General features: G+C 37.8%; 1 protein-coding gene across 5 annotated transcripts in view; it reads right to left on the bottom strand.

Annotated features, from left to right (window-relative positions):
• Positions 1 to 5,812: 5,812 nt before the first annotated feature.
• LOC125461628 (sodium/potassium-transporting ATPase subunit beta-1-interacting protein 3-like) overlaps positions 5,813 to 19,028 on the bottom strand; it is a 193,583-nt gene continuing 180,367 nt past the window's right edge. For 4 of the 5 annotated variants that reach the window (XM_048550569.2, XM_048550568.2, XM_048550565.2 and 1 more), the window contains 2 exons: positions 17,239 to 17,323; positions 5,813 to 13,821 (listed from right to left, as the gene is read on the bottom strand). In XM_048550569.2, the coding sequence (XP_048406526.1) occupies positions 13,812 to 13,821; positions 17,239 to 17,323 (95 nt within the window). In that variant the 3' untranslated portion in view covers positions 5,813 to 13,811. The remainder of the gene's footprint in view (positions 13,822 to 17,238; positions 17,324 to 19,028) is intronic. The other variant, XM_048550566.2, reaches the window with a different exon arrangement.

Genomic DNA, 19,028 nt, shown 5'->3' with positions numbered 1-19,028 from the left:
CAGAACACCTCCGCTTGGTTCGCAATAAACAACTGCACCTCGCAGTCGCAAACCAATTCCACTCCCCCTCCCATTCTTTAGATGACATGTCCATCATGGGCCTCCTGCAGTGCCACAATGATGCCACCCGAAGGTTGCAGGAACAGCAACTCATATTCCGCTTGGGAACCCTGCAGCCCAATGGTATCAATGTGGACTTCACCAGCTTCAAAATCTCCCCTTCCCCCACTGCATCCCAAAACCAGCCCAGTTCGTCCCCTCCCCCCAGTGCACCACACAACCAGCCCAGCTTTTCCCCTCCACCCACTGCATCCCAAAACCAGCCCAACCTGTCTCTGCCTCCCTAACCTGTTCTTCCTCTCACCCATCCCTTCCTCCCACCCCAAGCCGCACCTCCATCTCCTACCAACCTCATCCCACCTCCTTGACCTGTCCGTCTTCCCTGGACTGACCTATCCCCTCCCTACCTCCCTATCTATACTCTCCTCTCCACCTATCTTTCTTTTCTCTCCATCTTCGGTCCGCCTCGCCCTCTCTCCCTATTGATTCCAGAACCCTCACCCCATCCCCCTCTCTGATGAAGGGTCTAGGCCCGAAACGTCAGCTTTTGTGCTCCTGAGATGCTGCTTGGCCTGCTGTGTTCATCCATCCTCACATTTTATTATCTTGGATTCTCCAGCATCTGCAGTTCCCATTATCTCTTTCCTTCAGGGTTGTTTATTCAACCTTCCTGAAAAGCCTAGTGAGGCACTTCATGATTTCTGTGAATTCAGTCTTCACATAGTTTAAGACAGTATTTTTGCCGTATGTTGTCAATACTAATCTGCAGTAATTAATCAAACAGCCAGTTAAAAGAACCTCTGAGTGCTTACTCTGTCAGACCCCTTCAGACCTTTGTATATTTGAGTGAGATCACTCTTATGAACACCTGTGAATTGGTTTGGGTTCGTTGGGTTTGTGAATGGACAACATTCCCATTTTTATCTTACACGATTATGTTGCATATGTAATTCCAGTGAACTATGAATGTATTATTTATTCACTCATGAGATGTGGGTGTCACTGGCTGGGCCAACATTTATTGTCCATCACTAGTTCCCCTTGAGAAAGTCACAGTGAGCTACCTTCATGAACCACTATAGTCCATTTGGTGAAGGTACACCCATATGGCTGTTAGGGAAGAGTTCCAAGATTTTGACCCAGCAACACTGAATGAATGGCGATATATTTCCAAGTCAGGATGATGAGTGCCTTGGAAGAGAACCTGAAGGTGATGGTATACCATGTAACTGCTGCTTTTGTCCATCTGGACGGAATTGGCCATGGATCTGGAAGGAGGTATTGAAGGAATCTAGATTAGTTCCTGTATTACAAGTCACAAATGAGTGTTTTTGGAACTGTACTCATGTGGGAAACACTTCATAATACTTCTGATTTCTGCCTTGTAGGTGCTGTACAGGTTTTGCGGAGTCATGGGGTGAGTTACTCACTGCAGAATTGCTTGTCTCTGACTATTGTCAGGTCAGTGTCAGCATTGTAACTGAGTTAGAACAGGTTGACTAAGGGCGCTGCAAGTTCTGGAGCACAAGTCACATGACTATTGCCAGATTTGTCATGGCTCAGAGCCTTTACAGTATTCAGCATCTCTTGCTTTTCTTGATATCATGTGGAGTGAATCAAACTAGCTGTTTCTGTGATGCTGGTAATCTCTGGAGAAGGCTATGAGTTGTCCATTTGGCACTTTTTGCTGAAGTTTGTTGCAAGTGCTTCAGTCTTTTTAGTACATTCATGTGCTGGGCTCTCCCATTATTGAAAATAGGGATATTTATGAGTCTTTTCATTCAGTGAGCTGTTACTTGTCCACCATCAGAATGGCTTCCACCAATTGCAGAGAGGAAACAAGACATGCTCGAAAGATTCTGGGAACTCAGTAGCAAACATTTAACCAATTTTCTGGAAACAGAAGTTTTCCTCACACTCAATTAAGTTCAATGCCTGCCCAGAGAGCTCTGGCCAGGTCCAGAAAATTCTGCCCTTTGTGTCCATCACGGGGAATGATTGATATTGATACAGTTTACTCGAGTTATTTTAATATTACCTTTTTCACATTATGGTTCATGAATCCAGAACGTTAAGCTTTTTTTTGCCAAGTTGAATGCTTGTCGTATTGTTTTGATTCATTACCTCATTGCTTGCTCCGTTGGCCAATTTCAAAACATAGCTCATATTTGGGATTTTAAATGGTAGCAAACTTCAATGGTTTACCAATACACCAGTCCTTAGCTTTGGTGTTTTGGCCCTCAAAATTTAAACAACTCAAGTCAAGAAAGAATTTACCCTTATTTCATAACATCTTTGTCAGGTAGTGTCAGCAACATTAGCTACGTATAATTTACTATACATTGAGTGTAAACTGTACATTAGTTCTTCCTAAATTATGAATGAATATACAAACAAGGCAAGACCCTCTGGTCCATCCAGCCTTTTCTATACTTTTTTGGGTACTGTTTGTATCCTTATGTTTACTCTTCACCCCAGCCCACCTGAAACCATGCCATCTCTTGGCAGATGCAACAATTGGTGAGAACGTAGAAACAAACTTATTGTCACTTCCTTTACCACTAGAAATCAGTTTCAGACTCCTACATATGAAAATATGTCCATTTTTGAGCTACAAGGGATCAGCTCTCTCCTAACCACCTGAAATGCTGCTCTCTAACTTCATTAATGTTCTTGAAACCCTCACCAACCAATGTCAATACAAATATACTAGAGAGAAGAGAATAGAATGATACAGAGGTAAGGTGGAATGGGATAATTAGATTGGGAAGACACAGGTATGTGAAGTGTTAATGTTGACATTGACCAATGGATTGAATGGTACATTCCTCTCTGGTAGATTCTTTGCAATTCTATGGTTATCTATAAAGAGACATAGTTGGGTGAAATTGTCAGACTGAGTGAATTCTAGAATTCACAAATTAAACTAAAATGGATCAATTGCATACAGATTCCTTGAAATACAAATTAGGGAAATGGTAACAACTTTCAGATATCAAGGCAGCAGCAAAATATGAGCATACTTGAACTGAATGTATGTGAACTTTAATATGTTTCTTACTATTAAACAACCTCTCAGTTGAAAGATGTTACTTATGGGATTGTCTTAATTCTTTGAATCATATGCACCCTCAACACACAGCAGGAGCAGATTCTACGTTCTTTTGATCTGGGGAAGCCATGTGCATACTTATGCTATGGATAACAGCAGTTGTAGGTTCACCCAAAGTAAAAGATGCTCAGGCTAAAGTTTACTGAACAAAATTAACTCCATTGCCAGCAAGATAACCTCTGTAGCTGAAAACAAACTGAATAAACATGGAGCCAGTGTGGCTAGTTTGTTGCTGTGAAATTTCTTTAAATAATTCAAATTATTGGAACATTATTTTAATGTCATAAAGGAATTTTGGTTCCAGTGGAGTTGGCTACGTATGTGTTCTTGCCAATTGAGTCTACTTTCAGGAGTTTTGCCTTGTTATAACAGTGCTGCCAGCAATTTCTGTATGTTCATATGCCAGGTAATTGTGAAATGGATTATACGAGTAACAAGTTCTGAGATGGGGCATCATTGAGAGAAGAATATAAAGATTAATGATCTTGGCAACATCAGAGTACCAAATTGCACAAATTGAAAATTGCATAGCAATAGCGGAATTTCCTAAATGCAAAAATATGTAAATGTAATGAGTAATGTACATTGACAGGTTAAAACAAATCACTGTCTCATATTTCAAAAGTACTTTACACATCAATAATTTAATGACTTTTCCTGACCAGGAGCCAGAAGATTTTAAGCATCTAACAATGTATAAATGCCCCTCCACCAAACTTCAGAAAAAATTTCATTGATCTCCACATCTCCTATTTTATGCTGTTCGATGTCATCTGTTAAACAGATATGTGCAGTTAGCCATCACTGTGTCTTAGCAGAATTATACATATTGTAATACTCATTATGATGAAAAGGTTATTCATCTCAACATGAGCAAAGTTTGGAAAGAATCTAAAAAGTTGTCAGACAGCAAATACAAAATACAAGAAGCAAATATAAACATGACAACACATCTATAAAAAATGCTTAATTCTGAATACCATCATCTGATTTAATACCTGTGATGTTCATGGACTTAAAAAAAATACTGACTTGAAATAGCCACAGGCAACACCTGACCTCAGGGTTTAGCAAAATTTAATGAAAACAATATGGATTAAAAAAGAGACAGTAGGAACTGCGGATGCTGGAGAATCTGAGATAACAAGGTGTAGAGCTGGATGAACAGTACATGAATACGGTAGTAGATTCGCCAACTTTAAGTACATTTAAGTCGTAACACATGCATAACACATTTGCTTCATAAACAGTGAAATTTTGCTCTGAGAGTTCTAGAGACAAGAAAAATGCTGAACTTAAATCACATCTCAATGACATCAAACCATTAGGAGCAACAAATTATTTGCCCTGAGGAGATTCAGGTGCATTTTGCCTTTGGGAGACCACAGAAGTTTATCCAGAGTGTAACCAGAACATCCTTGAAGTTGAAAACAATACCAATAGTGCCTCAGTACAAGCATGGTATTGAATGCATTGGCATGGATCAGTGCTAATGAGGTTTTGGCGCTGATCAATACTGGCAGGTACTCAGCAAAACTCACCTGGAAATGGACTGATACATTTAGTTTGATAATATTCTATTTTGTTTTCACTATTTCTCAGGTTTGTCTTGAATAACACAAGACTCATGGTTTAGCTGATCTTAATGAATGCATTTTGTGAATAATGAGGCAAATTTTACAAGCAGTAGTGTCATGATTCAGAGATTAATATTTTGGGATTAAACTATTGTCATTGTTATGCCATTCCTAAAGGAGCAAAAAAAAATATTAAAGTAGTCAATCTCAGAGGAATTGATTATCTTTTATCTGAGAAAGTTTTAAGGCCATTTCTTCAACCTTAACAAAATCCCTTGATATGGGAGTTTGATTGAAACTTCAAGCCTACCCATGGCCCAGAACTCTGAAAGCTTCTTGCATGGGAGAATAGATACAGATAATGCCTTCAAATCCCAAGGACTGTTTGCCCTAACACTCAAGAAACCAACACCAGCTTTCCAATCAAACTATTCTTGTGACGAATTGTATAACTACTTAACATTGGTAATTGTGCAAATAGACTAACCAAAGCTGTTCATTTGTCAACAATCCAAGTAATTATTCCTTAAGAAATCTTTCGCATTTATGGTCTCTGACATTGACCATTGCTGTCAGTCATCGCTCTGTAATATTTGCTACTTGTTTTCTTCAGTTGCTTTGTTCATGATGATTATTGATGATAATTAATGATTAGTAACTCAACTAATAGGTAATCCTAAATCTATTAAGAATTCTGACAATCAATTTACGTTGTGATTTGTAATCAATAAATAGTACATAACATCCAGTTTAGTTTCCAATAATATGGCAAGAAAGACTAGCATAATACAAAATCTAGCTAATTTACCGTAACTTGTGGAGAGAATTCCCATTACCATTCAGTTGTGTGAGATTGAATTCTTAAAAATGTCAAATTAATGTTTGCTTTCATGTTCTGCTTAACAAAAATTGTTTTGTGACAAGAACGATATTGTTCCAAATTACTACACATAAAATCCCTTAAAAAAGTTCAGCAATAATGAAAATGAACATGAATTTACTATTTTGAATATAAAACAACTGCAAAGTTTAATATATGTGAAGAAAATTACAAATGCTGTACAATGGCAAGTAGACATTAAAAAGTTGTAAATATTCACAAAACAGAAATTTCACAGTTCATTTTATTTTTCCAGATGGATTGTAAATTGCTTGGGAAGACCATCCCATCATCCCCACATCTTTGTATCTAGAATTCTGTTAACAATCATAAGTTTTTGTTAAAGGCTTTGTTTCTACAAAGAGTTTGTATTATTTTTCAACACATCAAAACATAAAAAGAAATAAGAAGCAATACAGACTGCCTACTAACAGTGCCATAAAAAAAATGAATAAACAGCATGTTGTGATCTGCAATGCTGCAATGCATACTTCATATGAACCTAGTACTATGTATTATAATATCACATGATGGAATCATGAGTCAATTACAACACAATGATTACATTGTATGATTTTACATTCTCCACTCTGTAAATGGTTTAATGACTTTACATGTTCACAATTATGAGCCAGGATTATTAACTAATCAAAATAATGCTTTTCCAATCATGATACCAGACCAATATAACTGCATCTGCAGATGAAATGGTTATCAGTAGGTTTCCTGCCCTGCAGCACTTCCGGGTTAATTCCTATATTGTAAGAAGATGACTGAAACCAGAATATAATTACCAATACACTATTATTGTGTTTTGTTTTTCATTCATCGTTTATTTCTCAAAATTTAATAATGACTCTAGCTCATTACTGTGCTTGTTTTCTGATGATGAATGTTGTTTTCTTTCCAATTAGTGTTATTGATGCTATTCGCTTTAATACTGTCTACATTTTTGCAGCAGAGATCAATATTAGCCATAACTGTTAACCATGTGCTGATATTACTGACCTCGTTCTTTCCTCCTGCTCATCGTGGAACCAATACTAGAGGTGAAGGCCAGGAGCGAGTGGCATGAATAAACAAAAATCCTTTGCATCTTTCAAAACTACAAAGTGCACACTGCATAAAGCACTAAAGTTTTGGAAAAGTTATTCAACATCTTTAAATAGTGTACACCTTTCTGTTTCAATGGGTAACATATATGTTAGTTTCCAACATTCCACTATCAGCTATTCAAACAGAACATTTAGCTTTTAAACTGATTGCCACCTACAATAAACAGGAGGACAAAAATATGTTGTCAGAACATTTTAAGCATTTGTACACAAATATTTTCAACAGTCATTTCCAGCCTGTTTATCATTGGAAGAATTGTGCTACATATGGATTTATTGAAACTTGTTTATTATTACACAATATTATGCTGTTACCGCGACACTGCCAAGAAAAAAACTTTTTCCAAGTCAGTTCAATGTAGCTTTTCTCAGTTTGTGTTCTTATTGTCCTGTTAAATTTAATATTTTTATAGTTAAAGATACAGAGTTGAGTGTAAACTTTATGACCCTTACTAAGATTTGAATTATCCTAATCCCATCTGGTTCACTAATGCCCTTAGGGGAAGGAAACTGCCATTCCTACCTCGTCTGGCCTACATGTGACTCCAGACCCACAGCAATGTGGTTAACTCTTAACTTCCCCCTGGGCAATTAGGGATGGGCAATAAATGCTGGTCTAAGAAACGACACCCGCAACCCATGAATTAATAAAAAAAATTGTCATTATGTCTTACTCACATCAGTACCTTCTTTATCTGAACTATTTTGTTAATCTCCTGCTTTTAAATTGAATATACTTCATAGTGTGTTAAATTACTCATAGTTTACTGGGAGGTGACAAAATAAGCAACCCACCTTTACACTTCCTTTTACTACATCCACACATGTAAAATACCGTTTGTTTGGTTCTGACCATTGACATAATCCTGAAACAACTTTACTGATATTTTGTTTTATAAATGATATCTATTTTGGCTAGAAATCAAGAATGACATGCTTACCAACTAAGTTCAAATCAGAAAAAGACTTGTTAATCCAATACGTGCACAGGCAAATTGTTGATCATTGACAAACCATCATAATGTGTTAATGGAGTCAGGAGGTTTAGATCTGATATCTGTGCAAAATGTCTTCCTGCTTGGCTTTTGATAACCTTGCAGACCAAAGCCAGAATGGATCAATTGGTCTGCTGGTCAACAGTAGGGAATAAAAAGGTTGCTAAGTTGGGCACTTTTAGCTGGTTAAAACCACGTGCATCATTTGGTTTCTTGGAGAGAATGGGGCGTGGGAGATATGGAACAGATATATTCATCAAATGATTCTTAAAAATTATTCATTCATGGGCATGTTGAGGGTCAGAGCAGCACTTATTGCCTATCCTAGTTGCCCTTGGAAAGGTGCTAGTGTGCTGCCTTCCTGAACCGTTTCAGTCCATTTGGTATAGGTATCCACATGAGGCTGTTTCCTGGATTTTGACCTGGCAACGCTGAAGGAATGTCAATATTTTCCTCATCTGGATGGTGAGTGGTTTGGAGGAGAATTTGCAGATCATGGCGCTCCTTTATATCTGCAGCCCTTGTTCTTCTAGATGATCATGGGTGTCGTCTGGGAAGATGTTGTCTAAAATACATTGGTGAATCTCAGCAGTACATCTTGTAGATGGTACATACTGCTGCGACAGAGTGTTGCTAGTGGAGGAAGTGGATGTGCTGCTATTGCAAGCAACTACTTTTTCCTGGATGGTGTCAAGGTTTTTGATTGTTGTTGGAGCATACTCATCCAGGCAAGAGGAGAGTATTCCATCACATTCTTGACTTCTGTTTTAAAGATGGTGGAAAGGAATTCAGGAATCAGCAGGTGAGCTACTCATTGCAGGATTCGTAGCTTTTCTGATTTGCCCTTGTAGCAACAGTACTTATATGTCTGATCCAGTTTAGTTTATGGTCAATGTGATCACTCCCCCCCATTGGATGTTGATAGTAGAGGTTTCGGCAAGGGCAGTGTCATTGAATATCAATGGACAATGGTTAGGTTGTCTCTTACTGGAAATGGTCATTATCCACTGCTTGCATGGTGTGAACGTTACTTGACATTTGTTTGCCAAACCTGGGCATTGTCCAGGTCTTGTTGTATCTGGATTTGGACTGCTTCAGTATCTGAGGAGTTTTGAATGATACTGAACATTGCTCAGTCGTCAGTGAACATCACCACTTCTGACCTTATGATGGATGGAAGGACATTGATGAGCAGCTTAAGACTGTTGGGCCTAGAAGACTCCCTTGTGGAATATTGCTGAAATATCTTGAGACTGAGATAACTGACCTCTAACTACCACAACACTCTCTTCTACATTAATTTCAAGTTGGCAGTGGTTACAGAGTAGGAAGTGTTTGGGCTGTGTGCCCATAAGCCCCTGCTAAACTGGCCAGCCACATTCTTCTTTGTCCTTTTTTTTGTTTGTTTTTTCATTTCTCTTTTGTATTAAAGTTCACCTTCTTTTCTGTGGCTGTAGTGAAGGAAGGCAGTTGCAAGGGCCTGCTGCTGTGATGGCAGCATGGTGGACCCAGACGTCCACTTCTTGTGACCCAGTGACTGTGGTTTTATCGAAGGCTTCATTGTTGGTGAGTCTAATCTGTTCCTCCAGGTGACAGTGTGGCGGTCTCAGCAATGGCTATAGCGGTGACAACATGGTGGTTCTAATTCATTCCTTGTGACTGTTGTGGCAACGTGGTGGCTTCAGGTGGCAACTGAACTGACAATGACTTGAGCAACTGCTTCAGTGCTGGCGATTTGGAGGGTCCAGTCGATCCCTCCTTGCCATGGCAGTAATGCAGTGGCTGCAATATAGGCTTCAGTAGTGGCAGCATGGTGCGTCCAGTCAGAAATCCTTGCTTTGGTGGCCTCAGGAATCATAAGGTTGCATATAGTGTTTGAATGCAATTCTGATTTGGCTGATGCCCCAGAGGTCCTCATGGATGCTCGGTCTTGAGATGCTAATCAGTTTGAAACTTATCTCATTAAGGATTGTGGCAATGTCAACACAACACAATGAAGATCATCCTCCGTGTGAAGGCAGGACTTTGCCCTCACAAGAATTGCACAGCAATCACTCGTACTGATACTGTCATATAAAGATATGTCTGCTGCAGGTAGATTGGTAAAGGTAAGGTCAAGCATATTATCCACTCCTGTTGCTTCCTTCACAGCCTGCCACAGACCCAGTTTGGCAGCTGAGTCTGACTGGGCCAGATCAATTGTAGTACTGCTGAGCCAGTGTTGAAAATGGATGTTTAAGTCCCCTCTCAGAGTATATTCTGAGCCATTGCCATCCTCAGTGCCTCCACCAAGGGAAGTTCAAAATGGGAGGGGGCAGGATAGCTAGTAATCATATTTGATCTGATATTGTGAGATTTCATGGATCCAGAGATAATGTTAAGGACTTCCAGCAACCCCCCAACCTGCACACCACTGTATTACCAACTTAGTTTTACCTGTTTTGCTATTGACACAGGACATATGCAAGAAGCATGATTGTGTTGTGTTGAACGTTGTCTATAAGGAATGATTCATTGAGTATGACAATGTCAGGCTGTTGCTTAATTCAATTGTGAGGCAACTCTCTCAATTTTGGCACTAGCCCTCAGATGATAGTAAAGAGAACTTTGCAGGGTTACCAGGGCTGAGTTTGCTAGTGTTGTTTCTAGTCCCTAAATGGATGCTAGTTCTTCCATCCAATTTTATTTTCTTTTTACTTTTTAGCAGTTAAATACAATTGAGTGGCTCGCTAGGGTAACGCAGAGGCCAGTTAAGAATCAAATCCATCTCTGTGGGTCTGGAGTCATATGTGGGCTATGAGATTTTTATTCCTAAAGTGTGTTAATGATCTACGTAGGTTTTTTTTCGAGGAGGTTGATGATAATGAGACTTTTAATTTCAGAGTTAATTTTTTTTTTAGTTCAAGTTCCACCTTCTGCTGTGACTGGATTTGAACCCAAGCAACATTCTATCTAAGCTGCGCTCATGTTCCGGTCACGGCAATTAGTATTGGTACACTGATTGTGGCACAGACTGCTGTTCCACCTCGGAGCCCCATGCAGCTGGTGGAAAATTAGATGGAATACTGAAGCCATGCCCTCAGAGTATTTACTTAGAGTTCTGGATTACTAATATCACTACATCACCTTCTCTTCTTGAAAAAGTATCCATGTCGGGGATCATGTGGCACTATCTGCCTCCATAGAATCAAAACAGCCGTGCAAAAAGAGCAATTATTTCCTTCCTTATGTCTTAGTTCTCAAAAAGCTAATATTAGCCTCTCTAAGAATTGGCATCTGCCCTTTTGTGTAGAGACTGCCTTCCTTAACAGACAAACTGAAACTCTAACAAAATTTCTCAGTAGTTTGAAATTTTTGTGTGTTAGACAGCCAAGCAATCAAAACAAAATTTTGGTGTGCTTCACCTAGCTACACCCTACTGGCACCCCCGTTATCATACAACCAATGGGATCCTTACCTCAAGATTGTGTAAGAAGTGAGATTGTGTTATTTTGTAGCTGGGTATCTAGTGCCCAGGTCTACAAATGCCAGGTCCAACATTGTATGTAAATCTTCCCAGTTTTTGGCCCTCATACTCCAAATTCATGGGTACTGTAGGTGCTATATAAAATCAATCACACAATTAAATATTTTAATATTTTTAAAATATTTTTTCAAATGGGCAGGGTTTCTGACGTTGACCTGCATTATACTAAATTCCACACTATACCAGATTACTTCCTCATAGGGCATTAGTATGTTTAATTCTCACATCCTTTGATCAAAACTTTCTTTTTGTCTAAATCATAATTATTTTTGGAAGAATAATCAAACTATTAATGTGTCAATAATAATGGAACTAGTAAAATATTAAACAAATTAGACCAACTGACCTTCATGAAATGTGCTTTGTTGAAGCTTTCTCTTAATGCCAGCCTAGGAGCTTCAGTTGTTTTTTTCAATATTTATTCAAGGTCTGTACTGTGTACTACTACAGCTGACTGATTACGAATTTGTTATTTATGCTTTGGGTCTTTTGATCTGGCCTTGATGGCACATTCTGTAGACATATAGCTGATGCCACTTCTATTGACCTGCCTCTATTAATAACGCGAGCAGTAATGATTTTCTGTCAGACAGCCATTTGTTAGTGTCATAGCCATTGACAAGCCTGCACAGTATGTGTGGAACAAGCATTCTATGCAAAGTTTTCATTCAAGCATAAACGGCAGGATATTGAAGCTTTCAGTGTAAATTCTTGTACAGAAGAGGGCAGTGTTGCTCCAAACAATAGCTAAATGTAGGAAGGATGAAATTTGGATACTTTGCCTGTACTTTAAAATTTGTTCTTTCACCTAAATCCCCCCCTCCACCCACAACTTTCTTTTTACTCTTGAGAAATTGCAAATGAGATGATAATTACACTGCCAACAGTAGGCAATGGCATCTTTTTTTCAGAGTATAGACATTGTTGGACAGTGGACAACTGGCTACAGACAATAATCAAAAGTTTCTTCACAAAAACAAAACACTCAGGGCAGGTATATACTCTCACTTCCTTCACTGTCTAAAACTAAGCATGCTGCTACAAACTAATGCCTAATGTGAGTTATGATGCTCTGCACAAAATTATAATTTTTGCGTAATGTCCCATATATCTGCCAGTACTCCCTACTCTTATGAATGACATTCAAAATTTGAAAACACAAAATTTTATTTTTTGAACTGTTTAGTACATATTCCTGGAAAAATGTATACGTTCATGATATTACTAATTTTATTCACCTGACGAGACATGAAATGACCCACCAGAAGCCTAGGTATACTCCTTTGCGAGTTATTGTAACATACAGGATGGTGTGGCATTCTTTGTACGATATTCCTTAGACTGTGTTGTGTTTTCCATTACTCAGACATCTTTCAGCATTTTCCAATGTTTAAACAAAATAGCTTCAGCATATTGCACAGTTCCTACTAACAATGTTGTGAAAGTACTATCAGATGGGACCATAGAATCAAGATTATGAATTAACCACAGACCAGTACATTAATCAAAAAAAACTTTACACAGTTAACCATTTACTGTGGAGTGGGAAAATTGCTAATATCCAATAGGTATTTTTTTAAAAAATCAGCTGCTGCCCTAATCCTATTTGTGCTGGTGAAAATTCTTACATATATCCACACCTCCTTGCCATTAGATCCAGAACTATCTTTAAGATACAGATTTCATCCGATCTTTATATTGACATGAACATTAGTTTAGTGCAGGTTCCACATTTCATAACAAGCAATGTAAATTAAAGGTACAGTAGCCTAAGGTGAACTGATCATACTCAATGAAGTGTCCAAACAAAAACCCTGCAAAGGAATGTGAGCAAAGGTTTGAATGAAATGCTAATGTAATGCAGGAGCATCTCCTGTTTATGAAACAATACTTGCAAACCTTGCAGAAAATAAAGAATTTGTAGTATTGAAGATCAAAACACTTCACAATAAAAAACAATGAACAGTGGGCTGATTACCACACAAATGATAAACATACATTGATAATTGGAAAACTATTATAGCTAAACAAATTTTCTGTCAGAAAAGATGTCTTATTTTGCTTGGCAACTTGGCACATTAATAGAGTTGAACGCTATACTTCTTCTCTGATCCAGAAAGCTAACAGCTCCTCTGTAAAAAACCACTTAACGGATAGAAAGTTATAGCATCACACTTCAAAACCCAAAGTCTACTTTCCGTATTTTCAAATTATGAAATGACATTATTAAAATGGGCATATTTTGTTCTGCGCATCTATGGCCATGCAAACCGAATGTAGGTTTAGCTCCAACAAATTCATTGGTATAATGGCCATATCTCTGATGTCGAACAAGCAACTCTTCTTTGTACCTGCATGCAAAAGAGTGGATTATGGTAATCCAAAAGAAAATGCAGTTATGTTAGAAATGACTATAAATTGTTGCAACACGCAAAACATTAATTCTTTCACAAAGTGATTCTTGGAAACGTGTGAGCTTTTTTAAAATTTTTGTTGTCTTGTTGCAATGGTTTCTTCAAAGAGGTACTGTAGTGAAGTTTGTTCATTTATGTAGACCTGTGGAGAAAATAAGAAACTGGATTATAAATGTTCTTGACCACCTTTTTAAGCCTTTTCTACGTAACTTAAAACAATTTGTTTCCTCAATTGCGCAGCGAATATAGACATTGGATTTGTGAGACATACCAGGCAAGATTTGATTCCTGATCTGATACAGGCAATTAAAATTGAACTTGCTGATTCTGGTTTGGAGAGAAAAGATTTTCCTTGTTTAAAATCACTAACTATCGACCTCTATAGTAAGTGAATGGGTATCTGTTAAAGGTTGAATCAGGTTCAGCCTTGAAGACCCCACAAACAAATAGACTGTCAACCATCACTGTCAGGGCTAACATGAGTAATGGCCAAGGGTGAGGTACTGAAGGACAACTTGTACAAGCAGAATCATCCAGCAAGCTATCAAAAGCTCTAGTGAAATAAGAGATATAAAAATGAGCTAACAACAATATTTGCTGGTGGCAGTATGAGTTTATTGCTACGTTGTCCAAATGCAAAGAATAAAATAGAATTTAAAACAAATGTGAAAGGAATGGACATTAAATTATTTGTAATCACTAGGTATGGACAAACTATTATGCAGCTTTCTTTGGGATAGAGTCATGTGAGTGATGGATATTAAACTGCTGCAATTATACAACAGAAAGTTTCCATTTTCCCAAACATAAAACTTCCTGTAGAGGACATTCCATCTAGCAGTCTAGTTAATAATGAACAAAATACACTGTCCAAAAAGAATGACTAGCAGAGGAATTACAAGGAATAACTTTATGATAGTAAAAGCTGGCCTGACAACTGGGAATCAGGATTAGTTGTTTAGAAGTTTGGTGCTTCAGTGCTCGTTCTACTAAGCCTTCAGAATTAAATCAATGACAGGTTTCTCCTCTACCCCAGATTCTTATTGCCGATAGGGGCCTCCGTGTTGGAATTTGCAGGACATTTGCGATAGCCTAGTGATGTTATTGCTGGACTATCAATCCAGAGATCCAGGTGATATTCTTTGGATCTGGGTTTAAATCCTGTCATGGCAGATGGTGGAATTTAAATTCAATAAAAGAAACATCTGGAATGAAGGGTCTAATGGTTACCCTAAAGCCATTACAGATTTACAGGGGGGAAAAACTATCCAGTTACCTAAAGTCCTTCAGGGAAAGAAATCTGCTTTCCTTGGGTTTGGGCAATATGTAACTCCAGATCTGCAGTAATATAGTTGACTCTTAATAAATAGGGATGAGCAATAAATGCAGGCCTAGCCAGTGACATCCACATCTCATGAATGAATAAAAACAAGTATTTAATGATTTAATTTTTAATGCAATTAACTGTTGAATATGGTCTTTTCATTCAGCCTGACTAGCATCTATTGTATTGGTACTTAGCCTGGCAACAGAAGAACACAGACAGGATGGAGACAAATGAAAAATAAACACACATAATGTTCTTTTGAGGATATTCTCCAATCCATTTGGAGCAAAGGAAAGCTCAGAATTGGGATATATTCACAGTCCATCTAACTGATACTAAATTGTAACCCTGCAGTAGCATATGCATTGATTCTTCATTGATTTTTGACTTAAATTCAGGATCACAAGGGTATGTACTAACCCAGGACTGTGGAAGAAATGTTTATTTCTTTGGAAATCTTACAAATAATTGGCTCTGATCCTCTATTGTACATTGATCCTCAATTTTTTTTAATTTTTAGAGTGCGCACTTTGATCAACATCTTTGATTCAATGTTAATGAAATAGCTAAGCATTAACTTTAGATATAGCCCATCACAAACATTTCCAGCATGAAATACATCAGGAACAACAGGCCACAACTAAACAACTGTCTGTCAGGACAGGCAACTAATGCTTTATTCTCTCTCTTATGCTTATTAAAGGGATCTTTTAACACTTGCTGTTTTATTTTAGTACATTGATTACTGGAATGATGATAAAAAGTCTTTACAATGAGATTTCTTTAAGTTCCACCTCTATAATGTAGATTTAAGAAGAAAAATAAACAGGAGTGCACAAGAGGTCATCACTGGGACACGTCCAGTATTTGGCCTCCAATGAGGCCAGCATTAGCAATAATTGAAAACCGAAATTAGAACTGTAAACATAGAGTATAACGTAAGGTTAGGATGTTGTAGGAAAGTCAATCAGCACTCTTCCCATAGGTTGAGAATTGTAAACATTAGTTTTCCAAAAAAAGTCAAATTGGATTTAAACCGTTAGTTTTGTTTCTCTCCTAGAGATACTGCCAAATCTGCCATCGCTGCCATATGCCCATCACTTTAAGTTTTTCATTTCACATCTCCAACATCCACAGTATATTGAATTTTTTGGGAAGAAGTCATTTGTTGCATTAGCATAGGTATACAGATTCAGATTGAATGTTGTAAAAGCTGCCTGAGAAAGGGTATAAAAATAAGATGTTTGCCAGGGGTCTTTGCACTTATCAAGGGCTAGCACTTGTCAGAGGTATTTGCTGGAAGCACTTGGTGGGAGAGAATGAGATGGTAATAGAACACTTGCTAGGAAATTAGCACTAGTGTGGGACATTTCCAAACAACAGATAATTATCATAGGTTGAGGGTTGTGGTGAAAACCCAGATCAGTATTAGGGCTAAAAGCTTGAAGAGAAAGTAAGCAGTCCTTGTTAGGAAGCTGCTTTCATTCAGCAGCTGCCGTGAACAGTGCAGCTACTTTACCAAGCACTCAGCAAGCAGTTGTGAAATGTGCAGCTACTGCAGTTAAGATAGACTAGGAAATTAACATTTAAGTTGTAAAGCCATGAAGGAGCCTGTGTGCATGTTAAAGTTATGTTGCTTTGGCTAAAATCTCAAAAGGCACCATGAATTAAGAGACCAAATTCAGGAAACTATGAGAAGACCTCACTGAAAGACATTCTGACATGTGTTTAACCTCTGATCCAAGCTATTCCTCAACTGCTGTAATGATGAGCATTAATGTTTTTTATCTAATAAATCTTGTTACTCTGCATTCCAAATGAGCAATTGTTCTTTGTGGCAAAATGGTTATCCCTTTACAGGAATCTTCCTCCTTTGGGTTTAGCATATGGTGCAAAGCGATACGGTTTGGAGTCTCAAACAAGAGTTGAATGTTAAATGAAATGTAGAGCTGGTGCTGGGGAATCCATGATTTCAACAGAGTCACATACAGGTGCAGCAAATAGGAACTTCAGGCATGCCCATTTTTCACTTAGCACTACAAGCCAGTGAAGCACCCAGTGATGGTGGATATACTGTAAATTTGTCCCCACTGAATTCTGTATAGCTTCTGTCTTGTGACCAATCAGTACCAATATTCAGACAAGTTTGCTAAAATGGAAAATAGACAGGTTAAAGGTATTGCGTGTTGCTAGTACAAAACGCCATTAGGGTGACAGGAGGTAATTACTTACAGATAAACTGGCTTTAATAGTACATGAGAGGGTTTCTGAGGCACATGGTAGACGGAGAATGAATCAAATCCACCTATAAAATCAACTGCAATCACAACATAATTGTAAATAAATAATATGTATGAAGAGCTCCTTTCCATGGTTAAAGCAAAGCAACTAAACATCAATTATAAATAAAAATATAACAAACTGATCAAGGTAAATTTAAAACAAAAATAAATAAAAGCTGAAATACAAGATTAATCACATGTTTAGCAACCAATATGAAAAAGTATTGCTTCAAGTAGGAAGCAGCAGGAGAGAAGGATCTGGACCAACTAATTCTAATCCAATGTCATATGAAGCCTGCAGTTAATCATATTTGCAAATTCAAACTAAATGCTGTTAACACCATGAAGACTTGAAGAAGCCCTGATTGATGGCATGGTCTATCATCTGACTTGAACTTCCATTTCAAAAATAAAATGAAACCTGTTGGTCTATTCAGCATAGGCACTATCAAGGGCTGTGTTTGCAGCCTAGACATTTATTCTAACTCAATTCCCCAGAATAGCTTGTTGAAAGTGTAAGATGGATGAATTTATACCCACAACTGAAGTGAAGTTATTCTCTTACTTTCAAGACTTCTAGACACAAGGGGTTATAGTTTAGTAACCTTTAGTCAGATATACTTTTCATTTGTTGCTTAGAGTCAACCATTATCCAAAACTGTTGCAGGATCTTTTCAGGAGTGCAATCAGATCTCATACAATTGGCAAAGGTGAGGTAGAGGGCAACCTTCATTCTCATTTTTATGTACAACTTATGGTTATTTCCCATGGAAGTAATGTTCACAAAGATAAAGCAAGGATCACTCTGGCACACTCCATGTAAGGTACATATCAATATAGATTTTCAAAGTGGTTTGGTTCATTGGCGTCAAAGGACAGAGTGACATCAACATTGAGAGATTAGCAGGAAAGATTGAATGCTCGGGGGTATTTTTCTCTATGATGTGCAGTCCTAGAGTGACAAGGCTGAGGTCTTCAAGATTTTTTGAAATGATTTGCTGGAGATGATTCAGTGGCAATGTTTTCATTTGCAGGCGAGGCCAAAACTGGAGTCCATAAATAAATTATTATTTTTGGAGTGCATGGTTGATTTATTAAAATCCATGAACCCTGGTTGAATGGGGCTGATTTGTGTGTGTCAGTGAAACCATTGGGTTGCTACATGGCTTACAGGGAACATTGGCCATAAATATAGATAGTCACCAAGAATACAAATAATAAAGTCCTTTGCCCAGAGAGTAGGAATATATAGCATTCACTATCATAAGTATTCACAGAGATGAAGTACACACATGCATTCAAGGAGAATCTGGATAAACACATGAGGGAAAAATTAATAGAAGGGTATATTGATAGGATTCAATGGGAGAAGTGAAATGATGTTCACGTGCAACATACACAACACCTATTGAGCTCATTGGCCCGTTTTTGTGCTTTTAATACTCTGTAACATGGTTGCTAATTTTCTGACAAAGATCAAGGCCTGTCTGCATTAAAGCTCTGCGTGAAAAAATGCATTTTCTCAAAAGTGAACAAATATAAAATTTTTCTATCTTTAATGTAATACATGCTATTGCAGAAAGATCATGTTAACACTCTACAAAACAGCTAAATGAACTATTGGCATGTGCCTCCTTGTACATCCATATAATTTACACATTCCAATTAAAAAGATATCTTTTCCTCATTATGTAAAAGTATGGAAAATTGTCGTCTGCTTTCTAGAAAAGATTTTGAGTA

The sequence above is a fragment of the Stegostoma tigrinum genome, chromosome 19 (genome assembly GCF_030684315.1).
Source record: "Stegostoma tigrinum isolate sSteTig4 chromosome 19, sSteTig4.hap1, whole genome shotgun sequence".
Taxonomy (NCBI): Eukaryota; Metazoa; Chordata; class Chondrichthyes; order Orectolobiformes; family Stegostomatidae; genus Stegostoma; species Stegostoma tigrinum.
The sequence above is the reverse complement of the archived record's forward strand: the minus strand, read 5'-3'. Positions and strand labels throughout refer to the sequence as shown.